This window comes from Filobasidium floriforme (assembly GCF_021052385.1).
Source record: "Filobasidium floriforme strain CBS 6241 chromosome Unknown HD553scaffold_10, whole genome shotgun sequence".
Taxonomy (NCBI): domain Eukaryota; kingdom Fungi; phylum Basidiomycota; class Tremellomycetes; order Filobasidiales; family Filobasidiaceae; genus Filobasidium; species Filobasidium floriforme.
Window position 1 is genome coordinate 720,400 of NW_025763631.1, and position 24,479 is coordinate 744,878.

A 24,479-nucleotide genomic window follows, 5' to 3' on the forward strand; every position below is an offset into this window, starting at 1 on the left:
GCTGGCTGGGAGGGTGGAACGTACAACGTGGGCATGACGTGTTTCTTCCCTCTTCTCCTTCTACGCCCAGTTTCGCTTGGGAGACTGAGGCGTGCAGCAGCATACCGCCGGCACCGCCTTCGCGTCACAATCTGCGTGTGTTTAGCGCGTGAGAACAGGTCGAACCCCTCTCAAAGACCATCTACTCGCAACTCGGGAATGTTGTACATGAAACTGAGAAATGGAGAGTCGATGTAGGACGGTTGGGCATTTCTGTCAAGAAGAACAGTGCTCGATGGACAAGCCGGGTATCGCTCGTCGGAAAGAGCTCGATCATGGGTCGCCGTGTCGCTCTACAAAACCCACACCCGATCTTTCGAGTATCCCAACGCTCCCAAGACCCCTCCCAATGGCGCATCCTTCTTCCGTAACGTGATAGGGTAATCTCGACCGACCAGCGAGTCCGCCATACTATCCACGCGTACCGCGAGACGTTGAGGACAAGATCAGCCTGAGTTCACCACATGGAACTTGAGCAGGTCGAAGTCGGTCGGCTACTCACGCTTTCGGCAGACACATGATCGCTCCCCTAGTCGCCTCTACCCGCCGTACCTCTCCAGCCGAGGATATAGTCTCGCTGACGCCAGACGAGCCTTTCCACAAGCCAGCCCACCAGCCCGAACTTTCCCTAGTCCCGGTTTCGGCCGCAGTCCCGGTGACGCTCACACCGGGCGTCTGTTCCGTGCCATTGTTGTCCAACAAGATTCTACTCCAGTCGATCGATCCCTGACCAGTCCCCGCCTGCGGAGTCGGCTTGTAACGGAAGAACCGAATGTTCGAACCCGACTTCGAATGTGCCCCCTCAGAGACCCGAGAGGTCCCGTCCGTCCCGCGAATTCTTCTCAGAGCTGGGAAGAATTGCTCGACCTCTGCCAAGTCCAAGGCTCCTTCCCTCGGTTCATATTGATATAAGTTGAACGTCGGTATCATCGAGCTTGAACTCGAGCTCGCGCTGGAAAGCCTTTGTCTGGAGGCGAGCTTGTTGAGGAGTTGCATTAATGGGGCTATTCCGGTCCCGGTCGAGATCTAAGCAGAGCTCGGCACACGATTCAGTAACTTTGGTCCGGTAGGTTACGTGGAATGAAGTATAGGAGATCGAACTTACGAGATCAACCTCTGATAACCCCGAGAGAGGGATCCTGCTGGTCATGATCGGACCTCGGAGCTCGATCTCGTCTCCTGCTTCCATGGAATGGATGTACCTACGATATACCCAGGTGGAATCGAAATCAAGACTTAGCCATCATGCCGCCCTGCTCCCTCCATAGTGGCTTGACTCACCTCCCAACCTCTCCTCCTCTCACTCTTTTGACGACGAATTCCATGTACCCATCCGCTGCCGGATCGTTGATTGGAGTGTACGGCCTCTCGATCTGTAAGTCGGGCGATTTGACACAGACGTGCTGTATCGTCACTACCTCTGAGGACCTTTCCTTCCCGTCCTCAGCGGCAACTCCAGCAGCATCGACATTGAACATGGCCCTAGACTTGGCACTCAGTTCTATGCGAAGCAAGAGATGTTGCGGTCCGAGCCTCTGAACGGAATGAATGGTATGTCGGGTATATTGGTAAGGCGAGAGGTCCGGGTTAGAGCCATCTCCGCGCAGAGAGTCAGGAAGGAGCATATAGAGGGAAGGCAATAGCGAGAAGGAAAGGATGGCACGATAGTCAGGTGCAGATGTGGAATGGCGGTCATGACGATTGCCTCGACCTTGATGATGTGCACGTTGTCTGGTCAAACCGAGCGAACGGGCGGCGATTCGAGGTAGTTGTTTGCGGGATACGTTTGTCGATAACAGCGACGATCCAGCGGTCCGTATGACTCCTTGGAATGCTTGCATGATGTATGTTGGAGCAGCTCGTTTCCGTTCGACGGTATGTCTGGCGATCTGGCGATTACGGGAGTTGGAGGCAGGGTTGACATGCAGCATGCAAGTGATCAAGTGAGAGTCTCGAGGCCAAGTAAGATCGACATCGAGAGAGGTCTGGGTTGTTTATTTTGTGAGGGAACAGGGGTGGAAATACGCAACAAAGTGGGTGGAAATAGGCGCCGATCTCCCTGATAACCGGTGCATCCCCGCTACTCACACCATTTGAACCTTGGTTGATGAGACGATTATTCGACCTTATCCTTTACCGCAGCAACCGTCTACCAGCTACCAGGAGCGTTTGCGACGCCTCTAACCATGTCGGAACAAAGCGTCGAAACGTCTGGTGACCGGCTACCAACTCAACCCGCAGCCGAGGATGATGAAAGGGCGCTTCGGGTCTCGCAACTCGATGCCGACGAGCTGGATACGGGTCTCGTCCAGATGTTGGCGGGAAAGATCACTCAGGCGTTATCGACTTTCTCTGTAAGTTCGTATGGTTCGTCTCATAAATAGAGTAACGATTGACGACCCTTCGGGTCTTGCAACTGCGGGATCTAGCCGTCAGCCGAATCGCGGTTCACGCCAGAGATCATGCTCTTACTCAAACTGCTGCTATACGGGCTAGCCATCCGGAATCGTAAAGGGAGAGCTACTCCGGGTCAAAAGCTACAGAACCTCAAATACACAGATACTCCTACACCTCTATTCCGTAAGCACTAACCCGCTATATGTTTACAGCGCCTGATATTGACTCGAACTTCGACTACGACAAACTAGGCCTAGCAAACCCTTACATCACCCTCCCCCTCCTCTCAACGATCCCCTCTTACCTGCTCGAACGCCTTCACACTCATACCCTCAACTCTCGCTATCCGGAATATCCACGAGGGAGCCTTCAACGTCGATGGTGGATTCTGTTAGAGCGATTCAAGTCGGTGGGGAAGGGGATGGAATTGATCGGGTTCTTGCTTTTTCTGGTGGACGGCAAGTGGGTCCACACGCCTTTTTCCCGAATCCTTCGAGAGGGCTGTTGGCTGATTGGTGATGTTTGGGTGGGCTGGTAGGTACCCACATCTGGCGGGAAGAGTCAGCGGAGTGAGGATGATACCGGATCAACCGTTAGGGTCCATAACAAGGCAGATCAGCTACGAGTTCATGAACCGACAACTGGTTTGGTCTGGGTTTACCGTGAGCTTTTCCCTTTCTCACCAAGATCCATCTACGAATATGTTGGGCCGTTTTGCTAACGGCCAACCTCGACCCGTTGTAGGAATTCTTGATCTTCATGCTACCACTCCTCCGGGGCCACTCGAGATCCCTCGGGGCTTTCGCCCAAGGCTTTAGTAGCAGCGTTAGAAAGACGATAGCTTTCTTGACCTCGAAACATGAGGAGACCAAGTACGAGCCAGCCCCTCTCCTCCAATCGCAATCACTATCACAAGGAGACGGCGGCTCCTCGAGCCCAAAAGGCAATCTCGGCCACACTTTCGGTACGAAGACCGGTCGACGGAAACGCGAACGAGAGCGACTCAAGGGGCCTTATTGGACTCTAAGTCGGAATACGTGTGCGATCTGTCATCATCGACTTCGAGATACGCTCGATGCCCAGTTGGGATTGCCCGCTATTCAGCCGGCCGGCGAGGGATTTTCAACAGGGATTGGCAGATTGACCGGCGAGACGATCGATCCGGAGGATCAGGAGAGAAATTACGATGGCGATGACAATGAAGAGACGAGGATCCATATACCAGCGCAGACGAATTGCGAGGATGAGTGCAGGTATTGCTTTTATTGCATTTCCGAGGCGTTGACGCTGCGAGCGAAGCAAGCACAAACTGCGCAGGAGGAGAGGGGGAGACGGAAAGGGCGTCAGGACAAGCAGACGGTGGAGAAGGATGGACCGGGTGCGAGTGAGATAGTCAAGGGATGGGACTGTCTGCGATGTGGAGGAGAGGTGTGGAGTTGTATGAGGCTAGCGACATGACATGCTATCGAGGCGGCCGGACCGGATACGCGTCGCCCCCTCTCTCGATTGCTGTGTGTGTGCTGTCGTCATACCGTCGCATCACCTCCGACGGGGACGTTCACCCTCACAGCAATTAGCGAGTACTCCTGATAGCTGGCCAGTCTGTAATTGCAATTCTTGTGAGGGAAGAGATTAAGAGATCAATCAAACCCGTTCTCGCTAGCAAATCATGTCGATATCTATTCCCGGAGACGCGCAGCTGGCGTACACCACCGTCGTCAAGGGAGACCCCAAGGTCGAATGGGCCATCTTGTGAGTTCAAGTCGAGTTCGCCCAGGGTGACACACCAACAGAAGCACGAAAGGAATAGCATCTGACCTTGAGGTTTGCTCTGCTTGTGCTTTTTAGCTCTTTGGCCTCGGCTGGAAGCGAGTTGAAGCTGCAATCAACAGGATCGGGTCTCGATGACCTACAAGAAGAGTTTATGGACGGTCGGTATGTCTTACGCTCGCCCATAAGTACAGGATCGAAAGACTGTTCTCTAACTCAACGATTCAAAATCTCTCAGAATTCAATATGCGTTCGCTCGGGTGGAAGATCCCAACGTATGTCCCAGACTCGATCATCTTCGCACAAGTTTCGATGCTAATTCTGCAATCGGAATACGCTCCCACAGACCAACTTGGAGAGGTTTATCCAGATCAACTGGTGCGGGGATGGTGTTGCTGCCTTCCAGAAGGGGCTGTTTAGTACGTACTCACAACTACTCGATCACTTACCGGATCACTTTAATCGATAATCTACCTTTAGACACCTACTCTCCCCAGATCTCGGGGTTCCTGAAGGCCACCCATATCGTCCTCCAAGCTCGAAACGAAGATGACGTTACCCCTGATCATATCTACAAGCGTATGCAGGAAAGCAGCGGTTCCAAATATGGAGCAGGGAACGCTTCCTCGGCTTCGCCTGCGGTCGCGAACAAGCCTGCTCCGGCGTTTACATCGGCACCCAAGCCTTATGTACCCAGTTCGAGCTCGGCTTCGTCCTTCAACAAGCCTACTCCTGGACCTTCTTACAATCGACCGACTGGGGCATTCGACAAGCCGACCCCATCGTTCAACAAGCCGACTACTTCGTTCAATAAGCCCACTCCCGCTCCTGCAGCTGAAGCACCCCCAGCTCCTCCTCCCAGGGAACCTTCCCCGCCTCCCCCTGCTCCCGCCGCTGCTCCTGCTCCCACTCCGGCTACCTCGAAGCCTGCTGAGGACGACCGTATCGCACCCGTCGGTACGGCCTATGAGCCTGTAAAACTCGCCGCTCCCAAAAAGCTCGTCAACCGATGGGGTCAAGGAGCCTTCAACAACAATGACGATGAGGACAAGCCTGACGAGAAGCCTAAGGCTGGAGGGTTCAGTGCGGCCAGGAGCGCTTTCATGGGCGGTGCGGCTTCGAATAATGCTCCTTCGAGTGTTTCTTCGGGACCTACTCCCGGGAAGAAGTTGACCTGGAGCGAGAGGCAGGCAGAGGCTAAGAAGCAGAGGGAAGCGGAGGAGCAGGCCGCAACCGAAGGTATGTCGGCAGTGACCGTACTCGATGTCATCGTGACAATGAACTTACGCGGGATTGACTGTTTTCCCAACTGATAGCTATGGGCAAGGTATCGATCTCGGCCAATAACACCGGTACAAAGTCATTCGGCTACGGCGCCTCCACCCCCTCGGCCCCCCCTCTTGCGCCTGCCGCTCCTGCACCTCCTGCGGAGGAACAAGAAGAGGAAGAAGATATCCCTCCCCCACCGCCACCTCCCCCTGCGCCCCTGCCTCCTAGAGTGCCGGAACCGGAGGTCGAGAGCAAGGCTGAGAACGAGGACGACTGGGATGACGCACCTCCTGCGCCTCCCCCTCCTCCTATGGCTTCCAGGCCGGCTGTCCCCGTTGTGGCTGCCGTCGAGGAAGATGAGGACGAGGTTAGTCTTTGCGGGATCTGGGTAACGCGACAGGACACTAATAATGCTTGTTTCGATCGCGATTGTCCTGCAGGCTCCTCCTCCCCCTCCGCCGCCTCCCCCCATGCCCAACTTCGATGTGAGCATATATCGTGCTAATTTGAGGCGTCTATAGTTCTGATCAAGTGTTTGAATTTGCCAGTCCGAGCCTCCCGCTCCTGCCGCACCTGCCGCGCCTCGCATGCCCGCTCGAGCGCCGAGTCAAGCTCAGGTGAAGAACCCGGCCGGAGGACCCAAAGCCAAGGCGATGTACGACTACGACGTGAGTGAATTCGATTCTGAGGAATCCGGGTGCCATTCTGTGTGAAACTTTGGACCTGATATTGGGATTCCGCGAAACGTCGAATACTACAGGCTACGGAAGATGTAAGTCATCGCTCGCCTTCGAGTCTCGGTGAGAACCGCAAATCATGACTGATGATCTGCGTTCCTATTGGACAGAACGAGATCAGTTTCAAGGAAGACGACATTATCGAGGGGATCGAGCAGACCGATCCTGGTGAGTACCTCCTTTCCTTACGTGCAAGCATGCCGTAGAACCCTGCGCTGACTTGCTTCGTTACCGTCTACTTTTTGCAGACTGGTGGACCGGCGTCGACCCTCGAACTGGAAACAAAGGTCTGTTCCCATCCAACTATGTCGAGATGGTTGGCGACGACGCCCAAGAACAAGAGGAAGAGGAGGACGTTCCTCCTCCGCCTCCTCCCCCACCTGCTCCTCCTGCCGCTGGCGGTATGGGTATGGGCGGGGCGGCTGCGAAGGGAAAGACGGCGATCGCTCAGTACGAGTGAGTGGGATCATGGTCATCTTGTGACGTCTCGCTCGATAGACAAGTACATTGACGACTGTTGGCATGTTCATGCAGTTATGAAGCTACCGAGGATAACGAGATCTCGTTTGCCGAGGGTGACGAGATCATCCAGATTGAAGAGGTGAGCGAAGACCTGTGATACGGTTTCGTTCTTGGCGTTGCGCCTCGTTGCTTTGCATCATGCTAACGTGGTCTCACGACTATGATCAGACCGACCCGGACTGGTGGACCGGTACCAACGCCAAGACGGGCAAACAAGGTCTCTTCCCTGGTAAGCTGCGAGGACGTGATTGCCGCGCGAGGGGAGGGAAGGGGTAGCTGACGCTCACGTCGTCTCCGCAGCCAACTACGTCGAGGCTTCCTGATCGGTATGGCCTGCGCTTTTGTGACTTTCGAAATGCCTTTGATTGTAACTTTCCAGTATCGAAAAGAAGAGATCTCCAAGATGAAACGTGTCCGGTGTCCTCTAGCAGGCTGTTGCTCGGTGTTTGCGATCTGTCGCGCGCGCGCTACCGGCTGCGAAAGATTTCCCCTTCGGTTCGGTTGACGGTAGAAGGTGAATCAACACAGAATAAGCATCCGATCAGGGCAAGCAGGAATGTCAGCAGCGGAAGGGCCAGGAGGAGGAGAAGGAATGACGATCGGTTATTTACATCCGAATTTGTTTCCGTTCCCGCAGTCCATAAATGGAATTCCGCGCGATCGATTGTTATTGAAGAGGGGGCAGCAAGGGAGGAGGAGAGGGAGAGAGAGAGAGAGAAAATGATGAGGATCGATATGGATGGCAATAGGCAATCGGCGCAGGAGGGCATGAGGGCTGACCTTTTGCCGTCCCATACCCTTTGATCCTTACGATATACCATATTCCATTTCTCTGAATACTCTGGTCACTTATAATACCTCATAGCTCAATAGTTTTTTCCACGGCGATACCTCCCATCCCATCTCTCTCCCTGCCTGACCAGGTCTGCGCCAAGAATGTCCGCCGCGCAATATTACAACGGCCAGAGCGGCCAGAAGGGATATCAGGAAATGCCCAACGGAGGAGGGTACAACAACTATGGCCAGCAACAGCAACAGGGACAACAGTACTATGCTCCTCCTCCTCAGAATTACCCGCAGAATGGCCAGCAGTACATGCCCCCTAACAACAACTCGGTACCGCCCGTAGCCGCCATGCATTCCTCTCAACCTTACGCCGAACCTCAGTACGCTGCCAACATGAACCCGGACATCGCAGGAAAGGCCAACCCGGCTCAGGCGGAAGGGAGGTTCAAGCCCAATAAGAAACTCAACGATCCGATCTTCTTGATCCTCTTCCTCGCCGTGTTCGCGGGGATGATCGTCGTAGCTGCATTGGCTATCAGGCAGTTTGTCAAGTATAACGGAGGGAATGGAGGGTTTGGCGATGGAAGTGAGGGTGGGACGGGAATCTCGACGTCGTTGAACTAGTCAGTCCAGGTATACCATGTCTTTGGGTACGCTGACGTAGAGTTAACTTGTTCACATTCGTGTTCATCAGCCATACCGTCTACCTCCTTATCATGGCCGCCGCCCTCGCCCTCGTCCTCTCTGCCGTATACCTGCTCGTAAGTAGCCTTTTCAGGTCGAAGTCGACTTGACGAGACTCGCGCTGACTTACTCCCACGACTTCGCTCCCGATAGATCGTCAGGACTTTCACAAAAGCTCTTATCGAGGTGAGCTCTCTCTCTGCCTTGCGACCACAAGCTGGAACAGGATCGTAACTGATCTTGTGAATTATGGAACCTGGAATCAGATCACGCTCGCCTTGTCCGTCTTGCTCAATATTGGAGTTTGCGTATGTAAGTCACTGCTCGACTGAAATGATCGGAAATCCTTTCGCGGAGCTTGACAGCTAAATACGGCTTCTTCCTCTGCTTTTCCCTTATGATCAGACTACTTCACTCAAAAGTGTACGTCTATACGTCCTGTTGAGAGTCCGGCACTGAGAATCTTGAAAACAAGGACGGGGTGTTGACAGCAATATGTCTTATTGTCGTCGAATACAGACTGGTCTGGAGCGATCATCTTTCTGGTCATCTCGATCGTCAGCATACTATCCTATTTTTTCAGTGAGTTTCAGCTCGAAAACGATCGAAACTAGATTGGTATAAGGGATCTTCCGCTAACGAGACCGGTTCTTTACTTTCCAGTGCGCAAGCGGTAAGCCTTCAGTTTTCTTGACTCGGCGACACAACCTGCCCTATAGCTTACTGACTGCGCATTTATCGCGCTGCGTCCAGAATCCCTCTGGCGAGGATCATGCTCCAGACGATCATCGACGTCAGCAAGCATCACCCCTCGGTCTACGCCGTAGTCATGATCAGCTTGATCGTGCAGACGGCCTTTAGCGTATTTTACAGCTTTGCTGCGATCGCTGTCTATGTTACGTGGACGCCGGGTAACCCTTGTGAGTACGATGTTTTGGCTGAACGAGAGGAGTGGTGGTTGACGATGGATTCATCTTCTGATCATCTTTTCCAGCTTGTGCGACCAACTCGTGCTCGAGCGGAAAGGTCGCCGGGTTGATCTTTTACCTGACCTTTGCCTATATTTGGGTCAGCCAGGTCATCGGTAAGAGCTATTTATTCTCTTTTGTCTCTCTATTTTGTCTTTCCTTGATCCTGACGGGGTGACTTGCCCACAGCCGCCGTCACCTTGATGACCCTCGCTGGAGGTGTTTACGGACAATGGTACTACAACGGTCCCAACGCTCCCCAACTCAAGGGCGCCAACTCCAAGGCCTTTGGAAGGGCTGCGACCACTTCGCTCGGATCGGTCGCTTTCGGGTCTCTGATCGTTACCGTCTTGGAGATTCTGAAGCAGCTGTTGAACGTTATTAGCCGCCAGGAGGCTGCGGAGGGAGATGGTAAGCCGAACTGCAGGGAACGAATTGGAACAGTTGGTGTTGCTTACGCCGAGAGTGTAATATAGCTATCAGCGCCATCTTTGCGTGTATCGCGGCTTGCTGTGTTTCGTGTGTCAGCTCGCTGGTCCAATACTTCAACAGTGAGCAACTCGCATCTTTCGCTTTACGATGATTATTGGCTAACGGACATCCTACAACTGTACAGAATACGCATAGTGAGCAACAAGCAAACGTTCTTACGGTTCGACCTTTGCTGACCTTAGCCTGATTGATCGGCCTTACAAAAGCATTGAGATTGGTAAGCTCACTTCCCATTTTAATATGGCCAGGGTCGGGACTGATCATAGCACTTGCTCTCGCAGCTCTGTACGGGAAGAGCTATATACCCGCCGCCAAGGACGCATGGAGGCTGCTCAAGCACCGAGGCATCGACGCGCTGGTCAATGACAACTTGATCTCGATTAGTGAGCCCCACGGGATGACAGCGATATTGCCCCAGGCGCTGATGAAGGATTCCGCTTTGAATAGCCTTGACTTTCGGTGCTTACATCGTCGGTCTTCTGACGGCTCTGTTTGCCTACTTGTACTTGCGCTACACGGATCCGGCTTACAATAGGAACGGAGAGTGAGTCTTTTCCGACGCAGATCCACTTGCAAACGTATCTGATAGTGATGCCATTCCCCCGTATACAGATATACAGCGTGAGCTGCAGCAGAATTTCAGCCCTCAAGTAGTCGAACAGCATACTAAATTCATCCAACCATACAGACCTGTCATGCTCTTCGCTGCCCTTATCGGCATCAACGCGGCTTTGGCTCTGGCATCGGCTATCGGTATGTTCTTATCGTTCGCAGCAGTCCTTTTGTCAAGTTAGTAATTTTTTACCTTGACACCGAGCAGAATCGGGCGTATCCACCATCTTTGTCGGTCTGGGAGAAGATCCATAGTAAGCAATGTCGCGATTCGATCCGACAAGACTCACACCGGCTGACCCGGGATATCTGTACAGCGTCTTGCAAGAGCGATCCCCTGGTCTGTTCGAGGAGATTCGACAGAACTACCCCCAGGTCGTTCAGCCCATCGGACCTTAGGCAATCGGGAACTGTGTCTCCCTCGAATTATCTTGACGCTTATAATTACCATGTAGTCAATGATTTAGGATTCAATGGTCATTTAATGGCGACGTTTGCTAGTGTTCATAATGCGCGGACATCTTCAAAAAGGCGCAGTTCTGCCCGCAGGCCTCATATCTGAGGTGCTGATACTCAAGTATTTCCACAGACGTTGTCGTACTCCTTGTTTTCGAGTAGGGGCGATTCGGGGAAAGGATCGGGCTGAAAATCTTGGAATCGGATTAGGACGAGGTATGTCTATAGAAATGAAATACCCGGAGTTTTCTGGACAGGCGCAGGGCTGGATAGAGGTAGACATGATCTAAGGATATCTTGTCGCCATTCATCTTGGAAATAACGGAGTCGCATGACACCCACTGTTACTCGGACAAGACATGTCGTTCAAGGCCTTTGGTGTTTGCAAGATCGACGTCATGTGATTTCATCGCCAACTTGTTTTGTTCTAGAGAGAGGCAAATGATGGCGCAATCAAGCCTTGTGAGAGGGAGTCAGGCGGCTCATATATCGAGGCCGATGTGAAGGGGGATTTCAGTGATTTCTTGCCGTTCCTTGCATCACAAGCTGATAATTTCTCATCTAGAGTCATACGAAATGCCCCAACAATACAACGACGGTATTTCTCACAATGAAGGGAAAAAGGTTCCGAGGACTATCAACGAAGTGATGTGTGAAAAGAAGGTCATATGGAAGGGAGAAGCGAAGACCCCACCCGAGGACTTGCATCGAGCCATGTTGATTGGTGGATGGGAACCTATTGACCAAGATCCTCAGCATGCAGGATGCAGGTCAGCGCACTCGCGCGCGCGTCTGCCGCGCCAGCGCCTCAAACCTAAACCGTAGACTCCCTGAAAACCCCTTTACGCGCCATCCCGGCCAAAAAGACGGGTCGTTGCAGTTCTCGAACACAACCAAGTAAATGAACTCCGCAACAAGGCAAAAAGAACAGCGTCTTGATGACTGTGAGATTCGAACTCACGCCCCGAAGGACCGCGGAATTGGTGATTAACCTTAACACGGCGGATTAGACCACTCTCCCAAGTCACCCAGATGTTTAGTTCTCGTAAAAATAAAAAATGACCTGTATACCTATTTACAAGAACATCGTGGTGGATTCAGCAACTGTAGAGGACCAGTCGTTGGCGGTTCTGTGCTTGGGCAGTGTATTAGGAGTGATATGTTCTCCCTGTACCGATGTTTTAAGTAAATCAGCGACAACGCGCTTCATGCTTCAACGCACGCGCGGGGCCCATTACCGCAAGTACCATGAAACGGCATGTCTGCGCTGTGTAAGAAGCTCGACTCTCGGCGTGTCTATGTTATGTTGCTCGGAATCGATTCCTTACATGCTGACTTGGAACGATGGCTCCGATAGACACCTGACGGATATCGTTGATTGATACGAGAGACGCGGATGAGATAGCGCCTCGGGCATTATCCAACTTGGTTCTATTGGTATCGGTGTACCAAGCCTGGAAGCCGGAAGGCTATCAAGCCAAGCCTCCTTTCATATCGCCTCCTGGAGAACGCTGTATCTACCGCGAGAATGTTCAACATACGCTTCTTCTCTGCTGGACGCAAAACGCTTATAACCAGCTATACAGGCAGTAAAAGCGAGGGAGATCCTCCGCCAACTGCATTGCAAGTTCTTCCCGTGCCCGACATCCAGCAGAACTCAATCAACACCATGCCATTCCTTAGTCCTTCTCCTCCTCCCAGTATCGCAACCGTTCCTGATCAACTCACGGACGGAACAAGCATTATCGATCCAGGATCTCTTGGGTCGACCCTGGCCGGGCGGAATCTTACTGTTTTGGGGGCTGCGAGGACAGCCGAGGGAAACATTGGAGAGCGGAAACAGCTGATGGAGATCACACTACCTAGCCTGACGGGAGGTGAAGGTAGCGGGGATCTGAGCGTCGATTCCAAGTGGTCTTTACTTGAGCAAGCAGCCGCGATCCAAATCGTCATGGACAAGTACCAGGGAGAAAGAAAGCAGCTCCTGGAACGTGGACGCGTCGCCATACTAAGCAGACGGCAGGGACTATATGATCGAATTGCTTCGAAACTCCAAACAGTCCCGACTCGCCATGAAGAAGTGGTGCTTCTGTCGAGTGGTTTGGATCCCCTCATACACATGCAGGTTGCAAGGGCAATCGAGCGGGCTTCAATGCGCCCCGAGTACGAATACCCAGGCGATTTCAATGTGATACGGTTAGTGTATGCCATATCACAAGCCTTTCGTCAACATCCGCAAGATTTCCATGTTGACGAACTCAATCTGGAAGAATTGATGCGAACAGCTTTTGCCACCGGGACTGACGCCGCCCCAGCTCCCCCTGTAGTCTCGTAGCCAAGTCGATGAGGATGATATATACAGCCTATGCAAATATGACCTACAGATTGGAATCGAAAGCTGAACCTATACAGGAAGCGAGAGTAATATGATTTGATGTCGAGTAAGGCAGCGCGTCGCACAAAACTACCCGGCGCGGGACTCGTAGACACGCGCGTGTGACTTGCCAGGTTGGACGTCTCACACAACTTCCTTTCAACTTTCTCCTGGAGAACCCTGCATTGATGTTGTCATCATCACAAGTGTCTGAATATGCCTGCTCCTGCTCGGCATCGCGATAGCATATATATACAGGCAGCGCAGCTAGAAAGCGGCTTTCCTCATTTCTTCCTCTCTTCATCTTGATTTCCTGACTTTCGTTCATCGCAAGATCATCAGACTTCCAGCTGTCTTCATGTCTTCGCCCCAACCCCCCTCTCAAAGCAGTGGGAACGAGACCGGCGCGACCGCTGCAGACAGACAATCGCAATCGCCGACTACGTCTCAAGCTTCCGGTTCTGACGACGAAGATGACCGGCTGGAGTGTTCATGGGCTGATGTAGCAGCATCATTCAGGGAACACATCGAGATACTCAACAATCTAGAGAACCCGAATTCCAGTTCTCTCGAAACCATCCGGATTTTGGTTCAGTCGCAGATCGTAGCAGAGTGTAAAGCTCTGGACGGGGAGCACGACTGGAAGTCAGGCGTTCCGGTTGAGGAACGCGCCGAAATTCAAGAAGCGGTTGACGGGGCAAAGAAGCATTATGACAAGGTCTTGCAAGCCGAAGCTGCGGAACGTCTAATTTTTGCTATCTTCTCCGTCCTATGGGGCTCGTCCGTGAAAATAGAGCTGAAGGATCTGGACATGAAATACTTGGTCTCGTGCATTGCCAAACCCGCTTCCCCTGACAATGCGTTGGCACCCTCTGTAGCGTAGTCGAATTGTCTTGTCAGCTTGTATCGTACCACCCTATTCAGATACATCGTTGCACGAAAAGTTTGTTGCCTACATCTAATGGAGATTTCGTTGACCAGACGCTTTCGAGAGATCTAGATTCTTAGAAAGCAGCTCTCGGCAATCGATCGCGCTCTTCGCCACGCCGCTTCGGATCTAGCCGATCCCTCTCGTAATCGCTCATACAGTAAACTCTAAAATATCGATATGACCCTATGACCCTCGACGGGGAGACGTACAACTCCGATCATCTCGAGCATACGTAACATTCACTACCTCCACAGCAAAGGTATATAGCATAGGGCTACCGATGAAATGCCGGTACTCAATCATGATGCCGCTCCTCCGCCCGGCTGGCCAGCGGGCGTGACCTACCTCACCCGTTCCCGGCTCTCCCCGACGTTCGAACGAGCTCGACTACCTCTCCTTACCCCGTCGAGCAACGATTCGGCTGCTTCTTCAAAAGTCGCAGCTTCGTCAAAACAACCTCAATCTCAACCTTTCCCTAAAGAATTGATCAAGATCAAGAAGATCACCGAACCTTCTCACCCGGCTTTCGGGCAGCTCGGACTGGTCGCCCTCAAAAAGATTGAACCGCGTACCAAAGTTCTCAGCTACCTCGGGGTATATCATACCCGCCCACACCCGGAGAGCGACTACGACCTCTCAGTCCTCCGAATTCGAGACGAAGACTCCACAGAAGTAGACGCTACGATAGACATCGCTCTAGACGCAGCCAAGTCTGGCAATGCAGGGAGGTTCGTCAACGACTACCGCGGGATCGGGTCGGCTCCGAATTGTCAATTCGTAGAAGCCGTCGATTCGAACGGGTGGATCGGGATGGAAGTATGGACTTTGGGGAAAGGGGTAGGGAAGGGGGAGGAGCTGTTAGTCAGTTATGGCAAGGGGTGGTGGGCCGGTAGACAAGGGTAGCCGTAGCATTTCTCAGCACATCAAGTGACGGTTACAACCAGCAAGACGAGGAACAGGGCCAGGATCAACTTTGGACGACCCTCCTCTCCTCATCAAAGACCAACTCCAAAACCTCTCTCCCTCCCGCCTCTTCTCCTTCCTCAGCTTCCAAACCCGCCCTCAACGCCTCGTTCCCCCAGACCTCATACGCCGGCATGTACCGATCCACAAACCTCCTCACCTCCTCATCCTCCATCCCCCTTCCCCCATTCAACGCCTTCATCTGTCTTTCTTGTTCCAACCGCCACGCGTAGACGTAGTCGTAAGACCTCGGACGGATGACGACGTGTAACGGGAAAAACGGGTAGACTTCCTGAGAGATGGTTCGGAGGTTGGCATTTATCTGGATGATGGCGGCTAGGGGATGGTCGTGCATCTTGTACGGCGGTGGGCGGGATGGAGGAGGGATGGGTGAGGGCTGAGCGTGGTATGATTCTAGGGTGGCAGGGGGAAGAGGTCGGAATCCGAGGCTCCAGCCTTCTAGGATGAAGATATCCAACGGACCTTCGATCTGGATGGATAGCGGGGCTCGGTCCCCTTGGCCATTGAAGAGGCTCTTGTCGAACACGGGAAGATTCACCGTCCGTGACGATGTCGTTGTTGTCGTCGACAGATCGTTGTCGCTGTCATTTATGTGAGAGATCGCTCGTAATGTATTTTTCAACAGAGGCACATCATGTGTCCCCGGTTGACCTCGTCCATGTAAGAGCTTGTTCTCCGGGTGTTCGTCGGCTAGGTCGACCAGGCCTTGGTGGGTCAGATAGAAATCTGATTACGACGCCAAGATACAGTGTTCGAGCGTAGCAATGCCAGATCAGGATGGCTTCTGCAAGGTGACGAAGGCAGAACGATGAACTGACCGTCGAGAGAGACGACGGCGACATTAAGACCGTAAGGCTGATCTTGTAACAAAGCCTGTAGGCTAGCCGCTAAGGTGCTCTTGCCTGCCACAAAACATCGTTCTTGTAAGCTAAACTCGCAACCCTCACAATCAGCAAGTCCAGCCCACTCACCGGCTCCTTGGGGACCTTGCATAGACAGCATGACTGGTGGCTGTAGCTTCCCTGATTTCCGCTGTACATTCCGTTGAGATCCATCGAGCAGGTGCGGGTTGTGTTCGAGAACAAACCGGGCGATCAGTCTTGACTTGTAGCTCGTCGAGGAGGAGGTCTCCTCCGGTGCCAATTGTGAGGTAGGAAGCTTGTCCGACATAGCGGTGGTGTATCTCAAGAGTCAGGAGCAGTATCAGTGGCCCTATCGTCGTTGATCGTTGAGGACTGTATACCATGCTATGCATAACCTGGATATGCCCGTGACCTCTCGAGTTGGACCTTTCGGCCATCGCCGGTCCGAAGAGATGTACCGTTCAGATGAGCAACTCCGGATGATCTGGTCAGTCCCATCACCTGCATTATACACTACGGGCAGAAGACGACAAAATGACAATAGAGCGAGTAAGTATCCAACTCAGCGCAACACAGGTACACAGACCTGGAGATGCCCACGATTTGAGCATTTTGAGGTGTAGGTGATTGGCTTGGCGAGCTAATTTGTCGTTTTCGTTTGTGTGCTTTCGAGCTGGGGGCGGTCGCTTTCTAGGTTGAGGGAGTCGACGGGATAGTCGGCGGAAACGGGAACGAGAGCTGAGGAAGTTTCTTTCACATTTGTGCGATTGCTTGGAGAATTTGCAAGTTGGGGATATGGTCAGGTCGAGCGTTTGATCAGAGGTGGTACTAGCGAATGCATACAGCGATAGTCCAAGAACCCCCTCACGTCAAGGATAGCAGGTTCAATCGAGTAAATCTGGGGCAAGAAACACACAGTGGTTGTTGGCCGATGAGACAATGTGATCTAGCAAAAAGGTTCCTAACTTACCTTGACGCTAGAACCAGGCCGAACCACCAGCTCGTCTCCAGCGGTCACGACGGCAAGTGCATCATCTAGAAATACCAGCAAATGTCCAGATTACAGTTGCAAAAGGCAAGGAACATTCAGCTCTGTTTGGTACAATGAGCCTGCAGTTGAGGCATACTGATAACCTACACACCAGACACGTTTCATCAGCCTTTTGCATCATTGTCGTGGTTCTAGACCTTTTTACTCGCCTCCAAAATCACCAAATCCCATGGCAATCATTGCCGAGGACGTCAAACCATGAGCTAGAGGATCATGGGAATGTAGGTCCAATTCGTCATTGTGTACCACCATAGACTTTTCGAATCTGACCTCGGCTCGATTTACCGGGCCAAGCATTCCCTGAAGAGGGAACTGTCCCATCCTGCACAATCATTGTTAGCGGGTGCGGTGTGTCGTCCTCGTGTGGGCAGGCAGACGGGGAGTCAAGTTCAGGCTCAGACAAGAAGATGGGTCTTTACCACCCAAAGCGGTCGGCTTCCTGAACGAAATCGAAGTCTGCTAATGGCATCAGCGATACAAGGGTTGACAGGTCAAAGCTCCGGTTTTGCCAAAACTCGTCTCAAGCGCCCCACAGCTTGTTCTTGATGCCCTTAGATCGATTGATTGAACCCATCCTGCCCGCTTTTGCATCTATCGCCCCTGTACAAACTCCACTCGAAGGGCAAATTGGTAACATTTCATATAGACCAGACCTCGTGGAAAAGACCTAGTCTACACGTCTGATGTTTTATCTGATTCGACAGAAACTTGCACAATCTCCATATCTAGAGCTCCTGCTTGACCCGATCGGTAGCCTGTCCAGCAGCAACCTTGACCGAAGCCGTAGCGTGCCTCACGGCCTCCTCTACGTCGTCCAACGAAGCGTCACTGAGCGCATCGGCGGCCTCGTCAAACTTCCTGTGGACAAAGGCCGAGAGGATGTTGTTCTTCCTCTGGAGCTCGTCGAGCTTTTCCGGGGCGAGCGAGGGGGATTGGAGGAGTTTTCCGATCCTGTGGAGAAGTACCAGGTAAGGACGCGAAGTTTAGCGTTGGAGCGCGCAAGCGGATCGTCTTCGGGTCTGTCCGACTCACCTGGTGGTCTCCTTGCTCAACCAATCCTCGCCCTTCTCAACAACCCTTTGCATAGCCTTGATGTAGTACTCTCCCTCGCTCCCGTTGGCCCGCTTGACGACGTCCTCGGCTCCGGTCTTGGCAGATCCCGTCAACTTGGCTACGTAAGCCTGGGCCTGTTCGAGGATGCTCGATCGGTCCGAGGAGGACGCGGCGCTGAAGAACTTGGAGGCGAGCTGGTCGAGAGCCAAGACCTTGCCGGCAGTGGGCAAGAGTCGACCTCCGACGGCTCGGTGGGTACCGGCCTTTTCGTTCAAGAACTGGGTTGACGAGGAATGCGGTACGATTAGTCCTCTCTGCTACCGCTGCGGTATATCATAGCCAAAAGAACCCAGCCTCACCTCGACAAACGCCTCCTCGGACCTAGCGCTGGCATAGTTGACCGGCCCCGATCCATCCTTGGGGAAAAACTTGATGGTCGGGAACCCCTGAACACCAACCTCGGAAGCGATCTCCTTGTTCTCATCGGCATCCGCGTTCATCTGAGCGACGACGACGTTCTTCTCGTTCTTGAACGCCGTGGCGACCTTTTCGTAGACGGGCTTCAGGGACTTGCAGTGTCCACACCAAGGTGCGGTAAAGGCGATGAGGACGTCTTTGCCGCTGCTGATGAGTTGGTGGTAGTTCTTGTTGTCGACCTCGAGGGCGGCGGGAGGAGGGGGAGGTTTGATGGAAGACTTGACACCGGACTTTTCAGTGACGCTGGAGTCCGAGGAAGAACAAGAACTTAGCTTTGGTTGTGAACGAGGGGAGGGTGAGGACAGATCGTACGTACAACTTGGCCAACGAGTCGAGGTCCCTTCCACCTTCGTAATCCACCGGTTCGCCTCCATCAGGTCCAAACCACTTCAAAGCTATCGTCATAAGAAGCGCACCAAGATCGAATCAGTATGATCTTCCTAACAAGCTGCACAGGATCCATGATCATTCGACTCACTGGGGTACCCCTTGACGCCAAACCTCTTTCCCAAAGACTTGCCGGCACCGTCGGCGTCCGTCTTGGCGATCAGGACTTTACCGGTAGGGAACGCATCTGCGAGTTGTTCGTAGACGGGGGCGAGGTTCCTGCAAGAAAGAAGAGCAAGGATCAAAGGGAGATCGGGGGTAAGCATCTAGGGTTGATTGCTAATCGATTCGAGCCTTCAGAGTTCATGGGCTTACTTGCAATGCCCACACTACCATACGAAAAGCGACGATCTCCTACAACTGTCAGCGTTCCTCACCCAGGATATGTATATAACCTTCAGAATCGGAGTTGATGCTCACCCAAGGCGCAAAGAACTCTACCAGAGCAGGCTTCCCAGCTCCAACGAGTTTATCAAAGTTGTCTCCATCGAGATCGACGACTTTGCTCGCGGTTACCGAGAAGGCGAGGGTGACGAGCGGTAAAAGGATCGAAGGGAGGCGCATCTTGTCGAGTCTCAACTTGCTTGTTGATGCTTGCAACCAGGAGAAGGATGAATTCGGTCAGAAGATGCGATGACATGCAGGGAAATTTCGAACGATCATGGGTGAGTGAGGGTCGGGGTGAAGGGGGTGACGACGTGGAATGCTTGCGTAAGCGAGCCAAAGGTCACCTGACATTTATTCTACTCGGGTCAACCGCCGCGTCATCACTACCCCTGACATCCGGATCGAAAAATCAATAAATGTCTCAAGCTGGACGACCAGAAGATGGGTATATCATGGAGGCGGCCTGCATCAATGCCCGTAGCAAGGATTGATCGTTCATCCATCCGCTCTTATCCATTCACTCGCCCTTGTGGGTCAAAAGCGATGTTTTGGCGGCTTTAAATCATATCTGTCGATCACAAGAGTTCTAACCCTCGATTCAGCATACGATATGACACTCTGATGGACGGGGGATCCCAGTGCGGGAACTTATCGGCCAAGTTGAATATACGCAAGCCTATCCCGTCCAGGATTGTTGCCAATATCAATCCTGTCGCAATCGAGATGGTGCCAATGAGCGCTGCATCGCCCGGTTTCGTCCTTCTCTGCAATCATCCTCTACAATACTACCTTCGTTCTACGTCTAAACGGCCTATGGTGCAGTGGAATTTTGAGATCCACCATGTTAGCAGCCGAGCGCATCACGACTGTATCTCTCATTAATCGAGGACAGGCCCCGAACGCACCGCCACTACATTAATCCCTCGCCGGCAGCCTACTGAGCCTTCATATTCCGTCATCTCAAATCACCTTGGCCGATGTTAATAAGAATGCATTTATTCCGGAGTGCAGAGAGCCTGTTGATGAACTGGGGGTCATGCGCAGTCTTCGTCCGAAAACCCGAAAAGATGTCGTCGATCGATTCCGCAGTAGTAGTGAGTCCCGTCCGGCTGCGCAGGACAGGCTAGGCGAGGTGAAACGCGCGGTGAGAGGAAGTCGGATTTCGCCGAACCAACGGACAATACGATCAAAGGAAGGGTCGAGGGAAAGGATGAAGAACAAGTGACGCTTGGAAATTCGCCTCCATCTAGAGGCCTTCAAGTAGCAAGAAGATCTGGTTGGTACATCATATAAGAGAAACGTATAGCTCGTAGCCTCGAACCCCCCAGCTCGTCTTCGTAGTTTCGCCCTACCTGGCTGTGTTCATCACCGGAAAAGTCCCGCGTGATCGCCGAAGCTGTGTCCCCTCCATCCTCGGCTCCGTAGTAGTGGTCATCAAAATAAACCACAACTCCCTCCTCGAGCACTACAAAAGAAACAATCCCACTCTGGCCACTCTGACCCTTACACTCATCTCGCTTCAAACTCGCACTCCAGCACATCTTTAGACTCAAGACTCAGGTGGAATAATGTCGTTCTTAATTCCCCTTCTAGCCACCTCCTTCCTCCTCACTGGCCCAGCACCAACGCTCGGAGCTACCTACTCCTTGATCGAATCACACGCGGGAAGTTCGTTCTTCGACGGATGGATCTACGAGACCGGGTATGATAACACCAGTGAGTTCCTTCATCCCCCAAGATCCTGGCGTTGTGTACCTCTCTTTCGTTTCAAGTCGAGTTGGTCACTAATTGGGAACCGTCGTTTTGTGCTACGCAGCTAATGGGGATACGACATGGAGTTCCTCCCCCTCGCTCGCCTACGTAAACTCGGACAACCAGGCCATCATCAAGGTGGACAACAGTACGTCGAACTCCCCTGTACCTCCAGCTCCATCTATATACTCGAAACCTTCTTCCGTAACGATACTGATCCTGTCCACGTGCATGATAGCATCCACGGTCCCGTACAACGAGAAACGCGACTCGGTCAAGCTCCTCTCCCAGAATTGGTACAAGGCGGGGACTGTATTCATCATGGACGCAGTACAGTACGTCTCCCTCTTCTCCTTTCGTCATCGCTTTGCTTTCATCTTCCTGCATCTTTTCCGAGGGTAATATCGTTGGGCTGCAGGCTGATCGTGAACTTCTGTTTTGTTTGTGTTGTTGCATTTTCGCTTCCGCGATCACGCCCGGTTGTTTTGTTTGTTTGTGGCTTTATGGTTTCGGCGAATTTAGCGTGCCGGTCGGGTGTAGTGTCTGGCCAGGTGAGCCCTTTCCTTCCAACCCCCTGAACTTCATATAGAATTGACGCAGTAGCTAACAACGGGGTGCCCGCGAATTGAACAGCTTGGTGGACTCGAGGACCTAATTGGCCAGCCGGTGGAGGTAAGCATAGCACCCGACGCGGCTTGCGAGAGAAGGAGAGCAGTACGGGGGGGCTGATCATGTCGTGCTGCGAGGGTAGAGATCGATATCTTCGAGCCTGTCAACTTGCAGACGACCAACCAGTTCGCTTTGCATACGACCGAAGGGTACGTTCAACCTCAACTTTCACTCGATCGATTTCCTACACCCGGCAGACCAAGCTGATCCAAACCTACTCGAACTAACGCGACCTAAATGACATGACGTCTTTCTCGACAGATGCACGGCCACGCCCGATGCCTCGTTGAACCCGACAGGGACAGTCGGGACGACCAATTGCGATCAAGACGCCAACTACGGGTCGGGGTGTACGGTCATCGGTGGCGATGCTGGAACGGTCTTCAACCAAAATGGGGGTGGGGTTTATATCATGGCTTTCGAGGTGAGTCGCCTGCACGATGTCTATCGCATGCCCTCAGAAACCTTGAAACTGAATATCATGGACGTTCGACCTCGTTTGCTTGTAGACGACGGGAATCACGATCTGGTACCACCGTCGATCCGATATCCCTACCTTCCTCAGCTCTACCGCATCCAGTATCGATACCTCCGCCTTGGGAACCCCCGTCGCTTCCTACTCTTCCAGCTCGTGTGATATCAGCAAGTTCTTCGCTAGTCAGCAGATGACCCTAGATATCACCATGTGTGGGGACTATGCGGGTACGGCGAGCGTTTTGGAGGCGACTTGTGGGGCTTTGGTCGGGGACCAGACTTGTTACAGTGAGTACCGGTACAGTTTCGTTACCAGAAGTATCCGTGGGCTGACATCGATGTTTACGTGTTGGAACAGCTACCTACGTACTCAACTCGACCGTCTACAACGATGCCTACGTGAGACGGATTCCCACCCTCCAATCTCTTACGAGAGTACTGACTCGAAGCCTCTCCTTCCAAACTATAGTTCCAGATCAACTATCTCAACGTTTACGGCGGCGACGACTCGATCGACAAGGAGCTCAGCGGTTCCAGCACGGCGTCCTCCACCGCCACCTCTACAGTTACGGGTTCGTCAGGCTCGGGAATGGGTACAGCGACTTCGTCAGCTAGGGTGACGGGAACTACCACCGCTGCCAGCAACTTGACCAATGCCGGTGTGGGGGATGTCGCTGGGCTGAAGAGCATCGTTGGCGGTCTCGTCGCGGCAGTCGGGATGACCGCTGGATTCGTCGTGCTCTTCCTATAGATGAGAGCCAACATAGATAGACAGATCATATCTAGCTGTGTCCTCGCATATAGACATATACCCAAGATTAGAATCGCATCGCGATATCATAACAATTTACATGGCGTCCAGGCCAGATCGATTACACGGCCACATCTAGTTTCTCTAATAAACGTCTCGCCCTGTCCTTGATCTGCACCTGATCCTCCGAGTCCCCTTCCGGCTCTTTAACCTCTTCCGCGTCCTTCCCACTCTCCTCCCCCGTTTCCGCTGTCGCACCTTCAGCGGCATCCGTCTTGGTCTCAGCCTCGGCCTCAGGCTGCTCGGCAGCGACATCTGGTTCCTCCTTCTTGGGCGGGTTCAATCGCTTCTTAGCCTCCTCGACCAGGTTCTAGCAAGGTAGACAATGGGAGTCGACGTCAGCTAAATAGCTACGGGGCAGAAAGAAAGCGACTGAAACGACCCGGACTGACCTTCCTAGCCACACCCTGGATGGTGATCAGATAATCGATCGTCAGATCAACCCATCGTTCCGGGATCTACTCCTTCGCACAAATCCATGCGATATCAGCATCTCGACTCATCAGGTGAACACAGCAACCCAAAGCCGGGGCAAAGCAAGACATAACAGGAAGGAGAGGAAGAAGGTGCTCAACATACGTTCTCCATGGACCAGACGTTACGTAACAGCCATCCTTGCTTGGCCTTGTTGAACTTCCAGATGACCGTCTTGTCCGCCTTGTTCTGTTTGAAGATGTATGCGTACTGCAGAGCTACTCCGATAGCAAGAGACCCATGTTCCTCGCAGAGTCAGCTCATCTGTGATGTACAGATAGCTCTGCGTTTACGGGGGCGTACCTTTCTGCGACTGCTCATTGATCGACGCATCCTTCTCCGGCTCGGTCACTTCCACCTCGACATCCTCCTTCGTACCTTCCCCAGCCTCCGTTTCGGGTTCTTCTACCGGCACCCGAGCTTGGGCCGCAGCGGATTTCGCTTTCTTCGACTTTCGTTCCTTCTTCGGGGTCTCTGCGGCTGGTGCTGGTGCTGATGCGGATGTAGGTGTATCGGTATCTACCTCCATAGGTTTTGACGATTCGTCCTTAGACCCCCCTTTCTCCTCGTTCTCCTTGTCTCCATCAGCAGCGGTTTTGTTCTTGCTCTTCTTCTCCTTCTTCTGCTTTTTCTTCGAGACAGTAGCCTCTCCCTCGACAGTCTGTACAGCGGCTTCATTCGTGCCCTCAGCTGGCGTCTCTGCGGGCGTCTCTGCTTTTCTCTTTTTCGACTTCTTCTCTTTCTCTATCACCGGTGTTGATTGTTCTTCAGCGGCATTCTCCTTTTCTACCTTGGCCTGTAGTACGGGTAAAGTTCAGCAGGAAGCGGACCTTTCAGCCGACTTATACTGACAAGTCAAATGTTTGACCGGGACTACTGACCTGTTTCTTAGCGGCCTTCCTCGCCTTCCTCTCTTCCTTCGTCTCGGTCTTTTCCACAGCTTGATTGTCAGACATCGCGATACTTCTAGTTCTTGTCTCTATTATTGTGGGTTTCGAGATATATACAGGATCGAAGTTGAATCGCCCGGCCTTGATTTCCATCTTTGACTTATCGAGGT

The 24,479-nt window shown here is 52.8% G+C and overlaps 9 protein-coding genes and 1 non-coding gene across 10 annotated transcripts; 5 read left to right on the forward strand and 5 right to left on the reverse strand.

The window, feature by feature from the left end:
- Nucleotides 1-164: 164 nt before the first annotated feature.
- On the reverse strand, nt 165-1,944 carry HD553DRAFT_349936 (uncharacterized protein). Its single transcript, XM_046183496.1, has 4 exons — nt 1,321-1,944; nt 1,145-1,241; nt 542-1,065; nt 165-450 (listed from the first exon to the last, which is right to left on the reverse strand). Exons 1-4 carry the CDS (start codon nt 1,878-1,880, stop codon nt 333-335), a joined length of 1,299 nt encoding a protein of 432 aa, XP_046036926.1. The 5' UTR covers nt 1,881-1,944; the 3' UTR covers nt 165-332.
- A 225-nt stretch (nt 1,945-2,169) lies between these two features.
- On the forward strand, nt 2,170-4,034 carry HD553DRAFT_311049 (Pex12 amino terminal region-domain-containing protein). The gene is made up of 5 exons (XM_046179913.1): nt 2,170-2,393; nt 2,469-2,619; nt 2,688-2,898; nt 2,975-3,098; nt 3,181-4,034. The coding sequence occupies exons 1-5, from the start codon at nt 2,226-2,228 to the stop codon at nt 3,892-3,894; spliced, it is 1,368 nt and encodes a 455-aa protein (XP_046036927.1). The 5' UTR covers nt 2,170-2,225; the 3' UTR covers nt 3,895-4,034.
- An 8-nt stretch (nt 4,035-4,042) lies between these two features.
- On the forward strand, nt 4,043-7,156 carry HD553DRAFT_311051 (uncharacterized protein). The gene is made up of 14 exons (XM_046179914.1): nt 4,043-4,188; nt 4,285-4,371; nt 4,445-4,481; nt 4,553-4,625; nt 4,687-5,445; nt 5,523-5,842; nt 5,916-5,960; nt 6,024-6,143; nt 6,236-6,247; nt 6,323-6,380; nt 6,461-6,668; nt 6,747-6,813; nt 6,903-6,963; nt 7,035-7,156. Exons 1-14 carry the CDS (start codon nt 4,106-4,108, stop codon nt 7,055-7,057), a joined length of 1,953 nt encoding a protein of 650 aa, XP_046036928.1. The 5' UTR covers nt 4,043-4,105; the 3' UTR covers nt 7,058-7,156.
- A 295-nt stretch (nt 7,157-7,451) lies between these two features.
- Nucleotides 7,452-10,779, forward strand: HD553DRAFT_311053 (integral to plasma membrane protein). The gene is made up of 19 exons (XM_046179915.1): nt 7,452-8,143; nt 8,215-8,281; nt 8,358-8,390; nt 8,471-8,516; nt 8,610-8,627; nt 8,724-8,786; nt 8,868-8,877; nt 8,958-9,124; nt 9,199-9,288; nt 9,362-9,583; nt 9,649-9,723; nt 9,789-9,798; nt 9,871-9,881; nt 9,946-10,047; nt 10,112-10,208; nt 10,277-10,285; nt 10,353-10,417; nt 10,485-10,530; nt 10,594-10,779. Exons 1-19 carry the CDS (start codon nt 7,671-7,673, stop codon nt 10,673-10,675), a joined length of 1,686 nt encoding a protein of 561 aa, XP_046036929.1. The 5' UTR covers nt 7,452-7,670; the 3' UTR covers nt 10,676-10,779.
- Nucleotides 10,780-11,668: 889 nt separating this feature from the next.
- Nucleotides 11,669-11,761, reverse strand: HD553DRAFT_t54. The gene has a single exon. It is a non-coding gene; the product is annotated as a tRNA-Leu (tRNA).
- A 2,561-nt stretch (nt 11,762-14,322) lies between these two features.
- HD553DRAFT_271904 (uncharacterized protein) lies at nt 14,323-14,940 on the forward strand (the record flags this gene model as incomplete). The annotated part of the gene is made up of 1 exon (XM_046177733.1): nt 14,323-14,940. The coding sequence occupies one exon, from the start codon at nt 14,323-14,325 to the stop codon at nt 14,938-14,940; it is 618 nt and encodes a 205-aa protein (XP_046036930.1).
- Nucleotides 14,941-14,972: 32 nt separating this feature from the next.
- Nucleotides 14,973-16,407, reverse strand: HD553DRAFT_26720 (P-loop containing nucleoside triphosphate hydrolase protein). Its single transcript, XM_046177514.1, has 3 exons — nt 15,993-16,407; nt 15,840-15,923; nt 14,973-15,747 (listed from the first exon to the last, which is right to left on the reverse strand). Exons 1-3 carry the CDS (start codon nt 16,189-16,191, stop codon nt 15,005-15,007), a joined length of 1,026 nt encoding a protein of 341 aa, XP_046036931.1. The 5' UTR covers nt 16,192-16,407; the 3' UTR covers nt 14,973-15,004.
- Nucleotides 16,408-17,660: 1,253 nt separating this feature from the next.
- On the reverse strand, nt 17,661-19,416 carry HD553DRAFT_271730 (thioredoxin-like protein; the record flags this gene model as incomplete). The annotated part of the gene is made up of 7 exons (XM_046177727.1): nt 17,661-17,886; nt 17,968-18,266; nt 18,348-18,708; nt 18,782-18,860; nt 18,944-19,071; nt 19,168-19,181; nt 19,273-19,416. 7 exons carry the CDS (start codon nt 19,414-19,416, stop codon nt 17,661-17,663), a joined length of 1,251 nt encoding a protein of 416 aa, XP_046036932.1.
- A 1,391-nt stretch (nt 19,417-20,807) lies between these two features.
- Nucleotides 20,808-22,754, forward strand: HD553DRAFT_271723 (concanavalin A-like lectin/glucanase domain-containing protein; the record flags this gene model as incomplete). Its single annotated transcript, XM_046177726.1, has 8 exons — nt 20,808-20,955; nt 21,056-21,139; nt 21,230-21,326; nt 21,514-21,542; nt 21,625-21,663; nt 21,743-21,809; nt 21,922-22,084; nt 22,170-22,754. 8 exons carry the CDS (start codon nt 20,808-20,810, stop codon nt 22,752-22,754), a joined length of 1,212 nt encoding a protein of 403 aa, XP_046036933.1.
- A 252-nt stretch (nt 22,755-23,006) lies between these two features.
- HD553DRAFT_341978 (uncharacterized protein) lies at nt 23,007-24,375 on the reverse strand (the record flags this gene model as incomplete). The annotated part of the gene is made up of 5 exons (XM_046182696.1): nt 23,007-23,255; nt 23,338-23,403; nt 23,525-23,637; nt 23,723-24,215; nt 24,301-24,375. 5 exons carry the CDS (start codon nt 24,373-24,375, stop codon nt 23,007-23,009), a joined length of 996 nt encoding a protein of 331 aa, XP_046036934.1.
- Nucleotides 24,376-24,479: the final 104 nt, after the last annotated feature.